This window comes from Lactuca virosa, chromosome 3 (assembly GCF_052849685.1).
Source record: "Lactuca virosa cultivar CGN04683 chromosome 3, Lactuca_virosa_CGN04683_v6, whole genome shotgun sequence".
Lineage (NCBI taxonomy): Eukaryota > Viridiplantae > Streptophyta > Magnoliopsida > Asterales > Asteraceae > Lactuca > Lactuca virosa.
The window spans coordinates 154527604-154539730 of NC_136428.1; the positions used below are offsets into that span (position 1 = coordinate 154527604).

The following is a 12127-nucleotide window of genomic DNA, read 5'->3' on the forward strand; positions in this document are numbered from 1 at the left end:
CAAAATTTTAACTTTTATACGTATAAAAACCAACAACAATTGTTTCCAAAAAATCTTATTACATAACCATAGTGTTTCAAAATATCAGAGTATCAAAAAAACTAGATGCAGAAATATTGGAGAATGCATGCCACACAATCAAGCCGGGCCCTTGCCCTTAGAACCAGAAGTACCTGAAACAACAAACAAAACTGTAAGCACACGCTTAGTGAGTTTCCCAAAACACTCAAAACATAAAAAAACACATAATACCATGCACACATACATATAAGTTTTCCATGGACTCCCTCGATGGTCTTTATTGGAATGCCATGGGCTACCCCCATGGTCTTATATCCCCGAGCTATGGCTCTTCCCATGGTCTTGCCAAATGCCATGGGCTCCTCCCATGAACTACACATAAGTCTACATATAGATCAAATAGCAAACAATTACATACTCCAATACAAATCATATCATAACAATTAATGGACCGGTCTTGGTCCCTTCGACCCATGAGTGTAGTGAGAAGACTCACCTTGAATACTGAACTATAGCTGACTAGGTCTCGACTCCGAATATCAGCTCTACTCAACCCCTAAACAGAAACAATTCCTTAAATACAACTCAAAATGCCCCAAACCCCCTTATAAGTCAAACTTGGTTAAATACTAAAGTCAAAGTCAACGGCCCATGTTGACCCAACACGCCGAGTTGTCCTTCAACTCTCCATGTTTCTCCATTAACTGCAAAGATCAGGAAAAATCTTATCAACTCGCCGATTTCACTAATGAACTCGCCGAGTTAGCCAGAAATCTAACAACTTAATGCATTAAGCTGTTTCCATCGAATCTAGGAACTCCAAATCTCAAATCTCCTCGAAAATGATGTCTAGAAGGGTAAAATTTCCAACTTTACCCTTAAGAACCATCAAAATGAGTCAAACCCGAACCCTAGACTCATTAGAGTGAGGCTTGACCCATTAAGCCCTTAAACTCCAAAGAGATACTCCGAAAATACAGATCTGGCATCCAATGACTGGAAAATCACGTAAAGTTTCCAACTTTACGTCCATGCATGCTAAAAAAAGAAACCCTAGGGCTCAAGATGGGCTTAATAAAGGACTTATTGCATGAATGGGACCTAGAACTTAGTAAAGCTTGCAACTTTAATCAAATGAGGCCATAAAATGGTCAGATCTAACATAGCAACCCCTAGAACACTCAACTTCTTGGACAACCCAACTGTGAGCCCAAAAGCAAGATAAAACCCTAAAACAAAGAGATCTAAACGACAACAAAGAAAGGTATAAACTTGATACCTCCAAGAGACTGCAACAAGTGGGGAGGTTTTGGATCTAAGTCTTCCCTCCAAGCTATACACCTTCAACTTCAAAGCTTCTTCAAATGAGTACAAAAAGATCAACACTCAAGGCCCTCCACAAGCTCACACACTCAGAAAGGAAGATGAGACACACTATTAGGGTTTCTAGGCAGAGGAGGCTGGTAAAGAGGCCAGCCAAGGGACTTAAGGTCTTTAAATAGGGTGCAACACCCAAAAAGTTAGGGTTTCCTTTTCAACCGCCAACTCGCCAAGTTGAGACACCTCGACTCGCTGAGTTGGTTCATTAATTTTCGAAGCCAAAGCCCTATCGACATGCTGAGTTGAAGCTTACAGCTCACCGAGTCCCAAAGGAAATACAAACAGTTGGATAAATAAACTTATAATGTAACAAAGAATTACATTTCACATTCAACTTCATAAAAAATATTGGTAGGTCCTATTTGGAGACCTTGCGGCTGTGGTCAAGTACTTTGAACGACTAGATAAATCATGTAGCTCATCCTTTATCTCCCTAATCCCCAAAACCAAGGACCCGATCAGTCTTATCGGGTGCATACACAAGATCATCGCCAAGATGCTAGCCCTATGAATTAAAAAGGTAATGGGACATTGCATTAGTAGGTACAATCGGCTTATATGGAGAGTAGAAGCATTCTACATGGACCACTAATGGTAAACTAAATCTATTCATGGGCAAAGAAATCCAAGAAGCAAGTACTTCTCTTCAAGGTCGATTTCGACAAGGTGTTTGACAACATCAATTGGGAATTCTTTCATAGTAATCTCATGCAGATGGGATTCGGAAATATGTGGATATTTTGGATGAAAGGTTGCCTAAACTCAGTGCATGCTTCAGTATTAGTCAATGGGAACCCAACAGAAGAATTCTCGAATTCGAAAGGAGTTAGGAAAGGGGCCCCTCTCTCCCTTCTTATTTGTTGTTGCCATGGAAGGTTTGAGTGTGGCAATGCATGCGGCGTGTAACACAGGCGTCTTTCAAGGACTATAGTTGCCACATGGTGGACTGGAAATCTCACATCTCCTCTACGATAACGATACACTCTTTATAGGAGAATGGTCCAAACACAATATCAAGAATCCTTCGATTCTTCCACTCGGCCTCGGGACTTAAAGTAAACTTCAAAAAACCAAGAGTTTTTGGTGTTGGTGCTAATATGTAGGACGTTTCTCGTTGATCAAGACCCTTAGGTTGCAAACCTTCCTTCTTACCCTTCACGTGTCTCGGGGCACGTGTGGGTGCTAACATGAAACTCACTAAACAGTGGACGCCTATTATTCAAAGATTTCAGAACAAATTTTCAGCATGGAAGTCGAAGTTGTTATCCTTTGGTGGTCATTTGACACTTATCAAATCCGTTATGGGGAATCTCCCAAACTATTACCTGTTACTCTTCGTCGCACCCACATGTGTTTTGAACAAACTAGAGAAACTAAGAAGGAGATTTCTTTGGGGTGGTTCGGATGACAAAGCAAAAATGCATTGGGTTTCTTGGGATGAAGTCATCACTGATAAAACCATGGGTGGACTAGGCGTTGGGTCCAGGGGCGTATCCACCATATGCATAGGTAGGTCCTAGGACCTACCTAAGTTCTCAAATTTATTTACAATGTATATAGTAGAAAAATTAGGAACTACCTTAGAAAAAATAGAAGACCTACCTTGAGTTTGTTTTTTAAAAAAATTTCTTAAAAAACCATTTTAAAAAGAGAAAAATATAAGTTATTAAATGCAATTTGTTATTTTAAATAAGTTTTTCTAATAAAATGAAAGCCCACATTCCAAAGACTCTCTCTCTCCGTTCGTCGCTTTATCCATGGACTAATAATCAACTAGTTTTTCGTTAAACCGTACGCATTTTTCAGTTATATTTCAATCGGTTTTTTAAAATTTTTAATCGGTGGCACAAGGTACATGAGTCGATTGAATTGGTTCAGTTCTTTTAAGGTACATGAGCCGACCCGACCCGACCTCAAAAGTGTTGTTGATTTTTTTTATTTGCCGCACTTAATTTAGGAACCACGTGATTTTTTGTTCTGGATTCGCCACTAGTTGGGTCTATCAAATCCCTCAATATCTCCCAGATTGTGAAATGGTGGTGGAGACTCAAGACTGAACCATCCTCGCTTCGGGAAAAAACTCACCTGTATTCATCAGCCACAAAATAAACCTCATAATTGTTACTCTTTGAAAACGACGACTGTGGCCTGGAACAACATTACATGTGTCAGTCAGGAACTCACCAAAAAGGGTATCTCACACAAGGAAATCATCCGACAAAATCAGGGGGTTAACGGAGTATCATGGAAATGTGATCTGATAGCGGATGGCAAGTATGAGGTAAAAGCTCCTAGACACTTTCTAGAAGATAAAAGGTTGACGGATATAAACAGGTTCGATTGGCTCAAAGAGGTCCCACTAAAAGTCACGTGCTTTATCTGGAGGGCAAGAATTGGGCTAATTCCATATGTAGTGGCTCTTTCTAATCGAAACATACCTCTTCCATCTGTCTCGTGTTGTCAATGTGATTTGTCAGATCAGACTAGCGATCACACACTGGTACAATGCCCCTTTGCAACAAATGTCATGGAATGAATTTTTAAATGGTGCAATGTGCCACAATCCAACTTCAACAGGGTAGATGTGCTTGATTATGCCTCCAACTGGGGAAACTGTCCAAAGAAAAAGAAAATATTGATAGACATTGTTATGGTACCCTTTGGAGTATTTGGAAAGCGAGAAATGAAAGACTCTTTAACAACAAAAAGGTGTGTGCCACAAAAGTGGCCGATATAATCAAATCCATGACTTTTCTTTGGTTCAAACACGAGGGTTGTAGCGGAAATTTAGATTGGGTTGAATGGAACACCCTTCCTTTCTATATTTGTAACCTGTAATGTTTGCTTGCCTTTGATGTTTCTTAGCCTTGTAATTTTTCTCCTAGCATCTTGCTAGGGGTTGTCTTTTCTTGATATATATCTTCTTTTGTCGGTTAAAAAAAACAAAAACCTTTTTTGGTTAGAACACATATATTCGGTTTCTCCAATGTCTATGTTGAAGGATAAGTATGGTTGAAATATGGCAAATGATTTATACACATTAAGCAAAATGTGAAAATGAGAAGAAATTACTGTCGAAATGCATTGCACCTTCAAGGATGGACGAATTGGCATGACTGGAAAATGATTAAATCTTTGTGTGATTGAGAAGTCGAAGAAGGTGTTGATACCGTTCTTGTGAGATATTTGGTACCTGAAGATTTAGTTCTTGCAATCTGAACAACATATTTAAGTTCATCTTTGTTTGTTTGAGTGAAATTCAATTATTTGCAGGCCACCGCCTGCAAATATTGTATCTATTTGAGGTTTTCTTCTTTTTATTTTTTAATTTTTTTTGGAAAGATTAGCTATCATGGTCCTTTATAAATAGAAAATTATCTAATAACCAATTTCCGTGATTGACATACACTAATTTAGAGTGGATTGGCCGAAAAAATTTGCAAGCCATCAAGATTTTTGCAAGGCGGTGGTTTATAAAAATTGTGGATAGTTGGGGGTTTTCTTATTAAATTTTATTTATTTGTTTTGAAAGTTTTGTATGAAATTACGGTCATTTTTAAATACAAAATTATCCCGTAACCAATATCGGTGACTGAATTACATTTATTTAGGGTGGATTGTGGAAGATTCTAATAAAATGGGGGGCTGACGTGTACATTTGAATGACATGGAACTGCGGACGAAAGTCGGTAGGTATAAACCTAATTTCAAAGGGGTAGTTCATGTAATTCTTGCTACATAAGGAAACAAATTCGAGTTCCTTAATCTTGATAAACCTTAGCTACGATACCCTATCTAAACTTGTGGAAATCGTTAGTATTATACATGGAAACAGAGCTGTGGTGGGATAATTTGAATCCTACTACAATACTAAATAATGCAGCACCTGTGCTTGATGCATATATATACATACATACATCCGAAAGTCGAAACTCCCTCGTAAAGAATATCTGGAAAACCTGCAACTGTTGCAATTAATGGATTCTTCAAGAAGAGGCAACAATGGCGGACAACGTCCAAGTGGCATTCGGGAGTGGAACCAGCATACAAGGTTTAACAACATGCAGCGTCAGAGGGGCTTTCATAGGGGTTTTGTGAATCGTGGAACCTCTCCACACGTTTCAAATTCTTTTATGCCTCCACAAATGCATGTGCCAGTTCGCCCTTTTGGCAACAATTTCATGTACCCTGGTAAGCTTTTTATTATTAGGTTGTGAATCAATTTTGTTGAGTTGGGTTCAAGTTGACATGTTTAATTAAATATATTAGAAAATTGTTAATTCAACTCTCCATGTTGAATTAAACAGGTTATGAATTTCTAACCAAACTGGTTTTGATAAACGGGTTAGATTTTGTAACCCATCTCAACTTATTTATCACACGGGCTAACATTAGGTTGATGTATTTTTACAACACTAACTTGTTAAATAAATAATTCATTATATTTCATAATATGAAAAATAGTACTTAAATTAGTGACAAGTTGTTCAAAGTTAGAAAAAAGAAATCCAACTGCAAATACAAATTAGGTTGATGTATTTAATTTTTACAAACCTTTTTCTGTTTTATTTGTATAATGCATTTTATGTACATGCAGATTTGGCGTCTTATGTTCAAGGTTCAACTCCTTCTCCATCGCTGATTACACGGATGCAATCTCCAGTGTCGTTTCCTGGTCAAAATCAAGATTTGCATGAAAAGATTGTGAAACAAATTGATTACTATTTCAGGTTCTTTATAATCTCTTATATCTAAAACTTTTGTGGTGGTTTATAATTAGTTCCAGACAATTAACATCTAGTCTTATCTCGGTTTGTTGCAGTGATGAGAATTTGGTTAAAGATATATACTTGCGACAAAAGATGGACGAACAAGGCTGGGTTCATGTGAGTTTAATAGCAGGCTTCAAGAAAGTAAGTATTATATACAAGATGCATACACATTTTTTGAAGCTTATGAGATTCAAACTTGGGTCAACTCCATTTTAAAGTGTTTCATATAAAGTGATTAATTACCACCATGCCACATTGATATTGATCTCTTCATACACTCTCTTTTTTATGCTTCATTTGATATCAATTAATATCCCTGTTTTATTGCAGGTTTTGTGTTTAACTGACAGTGTTCAGCTAATTGTTGATGTAATGCGGGCATCAAGAGCTGTGGAAGTGCGGGTGTGTATTAATCTTTTTCAAGTCGACCAAACATGTGTTAATTCATAAAAATATTAAATTCTATATAACTATGTTATGGGGCTTGATACTAAAATTCATTTTGTAGGGTGAGAAGCTGAGGAAGCGAAATGATTGGATGAGATGGATTATCCCAAGTTCCATTAATGTTGAAAGCTTTAATGGTAATTCGGTATCGAATTGCAACATGGTGGAGGCGTCCATGGTTTTCAGGGGGCAACCATGGCTCAAGTGAAGCTCGGGTATAAATGCGAATAACGATGGAACAGATGGTTTATAAGTAACAGATTACTTTTTTTTTTTTTTTTTTTTTTTTTTTTAAAGAGAAGATCTCGATGATGAATTATGTGGGATATCATGGATTTTTTTTGGCATATTGAAATGATGTTTTGAGATGTTCATTTAACACATAAAAACATGAAAAATAATAATAATAATAATAATACAAATAATAATAATAATAATAATAATAATAATAATAATAAACAGAGAAAAAAGCGAAAAGAAAAAAAAATGAATAAGAATTGTAACATAGAAAAACATACATTAGTTTTAACTTTGGAGAACGGTTTTTTTGGATGTTATGACTTTTTTTGGACCTATGAAAATTATTAGATACAATTTTGTTTCTTTCTTGTGATTGTTTGTTTTTTAGAAGTTGGTTGGTGGTTTTATAAGGGGTTGTTTGCTTTTACTTTAATAATGAAATTTATGGATTAAACACTATAGATATAGTTGTTTGTTTTTGATATTTTAATCAATAGACAATGATTTAAATGATTTCCAAACCAAAATCCAGAAATGCCTTTAAAAAATTATGAATATATGTGCATAGTTGGTCGTATCTATGCCAAAATAATTCCAAAACCGAAGGTTGATTTTGAGTAAATTTCGAATTCATTTGTTGTAGCTTTTTATATTTACAAAATATGTATTATATGCTCTCATTTGAAACTTGAATCGTTTAACTTGGTCACTTTAATGAAAAATATTGCTACAGTTTTGGTTTGAATATGGAAGCACAAAATGCAAGCAAAATGATAGACAAAAAAAATGGGAGTGTTATTCAAAAACTGGCATATTAACATGAAAGAAAGAGAATTTAACACAAAGAAACCAAAAAATATTAGCATATAACCAAATTTAAATGTCACTGTATATATAGGTAATATCTTCATTATCCATTTTTGTATCAAGCGAATCAAACATTACTAGGCATTTCAATGATGTTTCCATTCTTTTGCAAGAAGCGGAGATTGTCAAATTCCGTGCCATGATCACAATGGAAGGATTTGATTAATTCTCTTTAATTAACTAACGCCCTTCTAACCAACGGTATCATATATCGTCTGAGACAGGTGATTTATGAGTAGTTTAGTATTAGATTAGATTAGCCGTTCAAAAAAAATATGTTTAATTAGTTTTGGACATAAGCTTGAAAGTGGAGAAATCTTGCAAATGTGTCAGATTTATTGCATAAGCGATAAACCCAGAAGAAATAAGAGTAATGATCTAAAAACATGATATAATAATTTATGCCACTTACACTGATAACTGATATTAAGGGAAGTCCAAAGATTAGACTATACAATACAAAACATATAAGAAACATTTGTATTTAAACTATCAAAAGCTAAATGAATGTGTTTTTCAAGATGACAAGCATGGCAAGACAAACTACCGTCGCTTTTATTACATGAGATAAAACAACTAATTAAAAAAGAATCAAGGACATGAGGACATGCCAATAATTGATTCCAAAAAGACCCGGTGGTGGAAAAGAGAGCAACATGAGATCGAGATTGAATGGCCAGATATAAGTCACATGAGCTGTCATACTGAATGAGGATCTGGCGGGTACAATAATCCATCAACGAATATCAAAATTCATCAAATTCAATAGTAACTTTATTATCTTTGGGTTTGTCCAACGTGGGTGACAGACATGGATAAACCATTGCCAACAAGGACGAACTAAATGGTCTTTTAGAGGTAATAGAAAAGAGTATACCTATGTTTGAGGAAAGATGAGATGTGATGCCAATAATATTTGTATACAATCCAACGTCAGTTGTGTCTTGAGTGTCATTGTCTAGAAAGCATTAACAAAATTATTTTTCATTGTCATATATCGTTAGGGGAAACCACTGCCAAGGTTGAGTAATGGAAGCATCATAAGCTTAAGTATGAAACATAACTTCTATATCGGCCATTGGGCTTCCTGAATGTATGGGCATGTCTTCTTATTGTTGCGATGGTTAGGGATGATTCTCTATGTTTTAAAAAATCAATTTTTAGTTGAACTGGAATAATAACTGATTCCCGGTTCGACTACTGGTTCAACAGTTGGTCTACATCTGGCAGTGGTGTGCATCGGCCTTCGAGTTGTATACACTACGTATATCCTAATCGATCGAGCTATTCAATTTTCTTTGGGAATGGACTGTTTTTAATGGGCTAAGTGAAATCAAATTATACAAGTCCAACAAACCGGTTCAAAAGGCTTTTTACTGATTCTGTCACACTGGTTTTACTCGGTTTTTAAAGAAATCGTCGGTTCGATCCGGTCTAGAAATTGGCATAAAATTGGTCGCTGTTGAACAACTCTTGTCCCCGCTTTCCAGTGTGAGTGGTTCAACCGGTCGGTTCAAAATAACTTTTAAAACATTGGTGATGATACCACTATGGAGTATGGATCAACAGTTGGCAATCGGTAACATCTGACAAAGTATAAGCGACAACCATATCGCGTCGTGTCATGTCATGTTTTTTTATCTATTTGACATTTAAATGGGTTGCAATAGCTTGAACCTAACCCGACTTTTTTAATTATCGTGTTGTATCAACTAGTTTATTTCCATTTTGAGTTGTGTTGGGTTGATGGGTTTAGGGTTTAGAGGAGGTGGAAAAGAGAAAGTGACAAGCATGGAGTAGTAGTAGGGAGTTGAATGGGCGAATTTCACAATAAATTTAGAGGAGGGAAGTCATAGTGAAGCGAAGTGGCTAAGTCAGATTGTGGAGTATGGGATATTAAAAAAAAGTGAAAAACTAAAAATAGGTGATAACTCATGCGGCTAATTATTGGCTTCCCCATTACAAAATGACTAAATCCAAAGTTTTTGTTTACATTTCGTTTTTGTTTTTGGCATACCAAATTACATAAAAGATTAAAGTAAGATGCATTTAAATAAAATGGTCATTTTCATGTCATTTCTTATTAAAAATTTGGACCCTGACCTTATGCGTTTAATTTTCATAGTGTCGTCTAAATTCGTTTAATTAAACAATTTGAAATCTCTTACACAAATTTGTTTATTTTTGTCGCAGGTTTGTGTCATGTTGAGATTTGCCACCCTAACCACAAAGGTGGTGACAAGTTATCGACAATGACTAAGATGGTGACATAGAGGCCAGTTGGCGTGGCATCAGGTAGGGTTGCCAAAGCAGCGATGATGACTAAGATGGTGACAAAGAAGACGGTTGGCGGCATTGATTAGTCTATCTCCCCCGATTGTTTGAAAAACATGGATTATTGTGATTATTGTTTTTAGATATGTTTTGAGTAGAGTTTGAGGCAACGAAAGTTTGAAACATGGTGGGGGAAGATGAGTGGATCGAGTAGGCCGGTTATGGAGGACGAGATCAAGAAATGTGTTTCTCACTTGAGGAAATAAAGGCTACTGTCTAGGCTTGTGGCAATGAGAAAGCACCAGACCCAGATGGGTTCATGTAACATCCCAAATTTTACACAAAATTTTAACTTTTATACTTATAAAAATCAACCACAATTGTTTCCTGTAACGCTCATTTTAGCTATCTATTTCTTTTTAAAATTTTAGGGTTTAAGACTGGAACTCGACGAGTTGGGGAGCTCAAAATCGCCGAGTAGAGATCATTATGGGACGCAGGATTTAGGACCTACTCAACGAGTAGACGGTGTAAAGGAAAACCCTGAATTTTAGGGTTTGCACCCAATATAATCTGCTTAAAACCTTGAGGCTCACCTTCCATTAGCCTCCAAACCCTTAGAACGTCAGTGCTAAACCCTAAACCCCATTTCCTTTCATATTGTGAGCTAGTGTGACTTTTGGAGCTTGAGAGGAAGAAGATAGTGACAAGAAGGAGGAGATCCAGCAAACAAAGCCCTCACTCTTGAGCTTGACCATCTTGTGGACTATTGTAAGCATTCAAGATTCGATTTTTATCTTAAAATATGACTAGATCTTGAGTTCACTCTTCATTTCCCATCATTCTTGTTGATTGCATGCATGGGGTTCATACAATTTGCAACTTTATGAATCTCCAGGGAAAAATGGTCCTATGGTGGGCTAGATTTAGCTTTTAGTCAAGCATGCATGCCATGCATGGATCTTAGGGTATATTTTCCCTTGTTGGCTATTTTGACTTCAAGACATACATTGGACATGCATGTCCATAAAGCCTCCATCTTTGGAACATTTTGAGGATTAGAACCTCTTCTGGAAAGGAGGGATTCCAGATCCCTAGAGTCTTGAACCACATGGCTAAGCTTTTGTGCTTTCCAACATTTGTTAAGGGATTTAGAGCATTCAGAGTGGTTCTAGAGGATAAAGTTGGAAACTTTATCCTTCTAGACACCTTTAAGTTTCAGATCTAAGCCATATGGTCTCTGCAATCGATATATCATCAGAATAAGCAAACAGGGGGGGACTCGACGAGTTGCTCTGGCAACACAACGAGTTGGATAACGTTTCCCCGTTTTCTGGATATTGAGTGAACTCATCGAGTTGATGAGACAACTCGGTGAGTTGGCTAGTGTGACATCCCCAAAATCTCGGCCAGAAAAGACCGGTTTTATTTATGCTTTTAAAAATATTTTCAGAGTAAATCTTTTTCTTTTATTCAAAAGAGTTGCGGAATTTATCCCAAAACAAAATATGATAAAATAAAGTTTATCAAAGCATTTTATCAAAGATGCATAATCAATTTATAACAATATTCGGGATGTCATGTTCCGATAAACAGACCAAAAGCATAAACAAATATTACAAGCAATACAACAGTTGAATTCATATAAAGGCTCATAAACAAAACAACTTGATGATTCATCCATCTTATGCCCTTGCGCCACTTCCTGTAATACAAATAAACTGAGTGGGTCAGGCTTGGGAGCCTGGTGAGCATATAGGGTTTTCAACCCGCAATAAATAATTATATTTAATTTTTACCGACCAACAATAACCCGATTACCCATTCCCGTTATCCTCACTTTATGTCCCTAAAATAACATCTATCTAAAGGGACCTAATCTAGGAAAGTTCATCGGGACGGACATTACTGCTAAGGGGTTTCCTCAACAATAGATGTCCTAAAGGCAACCATGTGGGGGAGTAGAGTACACCGGTGAACACGTCGTTCACAACACCTACAGGTTATGAGCCTGCTAGTGTTCCATTGGACTGCCTAGAAGAGTCCGTGGTCGTCATCCATACTCCGCTAGATGACTAGATCAACAACAACATCGAGGCCTCTCATCTGTTTATCACACATCAACT

General features: G+C 36.6%; 1 protein-coding gene and 1 long non-coding RNA gene across 4 annotated transcripts; one reads left to right on the forward strand and one right to left on the reverse strand.

Moving 5' to 3' along the window:
* Nucleotides 1-291: 291 nt before the first annotated feature.
* LOC145162688 (uncharacterized) lies at nucleotides 292-4713 on the reverse strand. 3 transcript variants are annotated; one of them, XR_013739250.1, is made up of 3 exons: nucleotides 4492-4713; nucleotides 3840-4014; nucleotides 292-405 (listed from the first exon to the last, which is right to left on the reverse strand). It is a non-coding gene; the product is annotated as an uncharacterized LOC145162688 (long non-coding RNA). The 3 variants fall into 3 exon arrangements; XR_013739249.1 differs by lacking the exon at nucleotides 292-405 and adding an exon at nucleotides 3159-3486; XR_013739248.1 differs by lacking the exon at nucleotides 292-405 and adding an exon at nucleotides 3159-3486 and having other exon boundaries at nucleotides 3586-4014.
* A 665-nt stretch (nucleotides 4714-5378) lies between these two features.
* LOC145164189 (la-related protein 1C-like) lies at nucleotides 5379-6978 on the forward strand. Its single transcript, XM_079082916.1, has 6 exons — nucleotides 5379-5592; nucleotides 5999-6131; nucleotides 6182-6314; nucleotides 6504-6575; nucleotides 6682-6824; nucleotides 6918-6978. The coding sequence occupies exons 1-6, from the start codon at nucleotides 5379-5381 to the stop codon at nucleotides 6976-6978; spliced, it is 756 nt and encodes a 251-aa protein (XP_078939042.1).
* Nucleotides 6979-12127: the final 5149 nt, after the last annotated feature.

Bases quoted from the DNA above. Each gene is read 5' to 3' on its own strand.
- LOC145164189 (XM_079082916.1), top strand. From the start codon at position 5,379: ATGGATTCTTCAAGAAGAGGCAACAATGGCGGACAACGTCCAAGTGGC. The intron at 6,315-6,503 runs GTAAGTATTATA...GTTTTATTGCAG, and splicing joins TAATAGCAGGCTTCAAGAAA to GTTTTGTGTTTAACTGACAG. The intron at 6,576-6,681 runs GTGTGTATTAAT...TTCATTTTGTAG, and splicing joins CAAGAGCTGTGGAAGTGCGG to GGTGAGAAGCTGAGGAAGCG.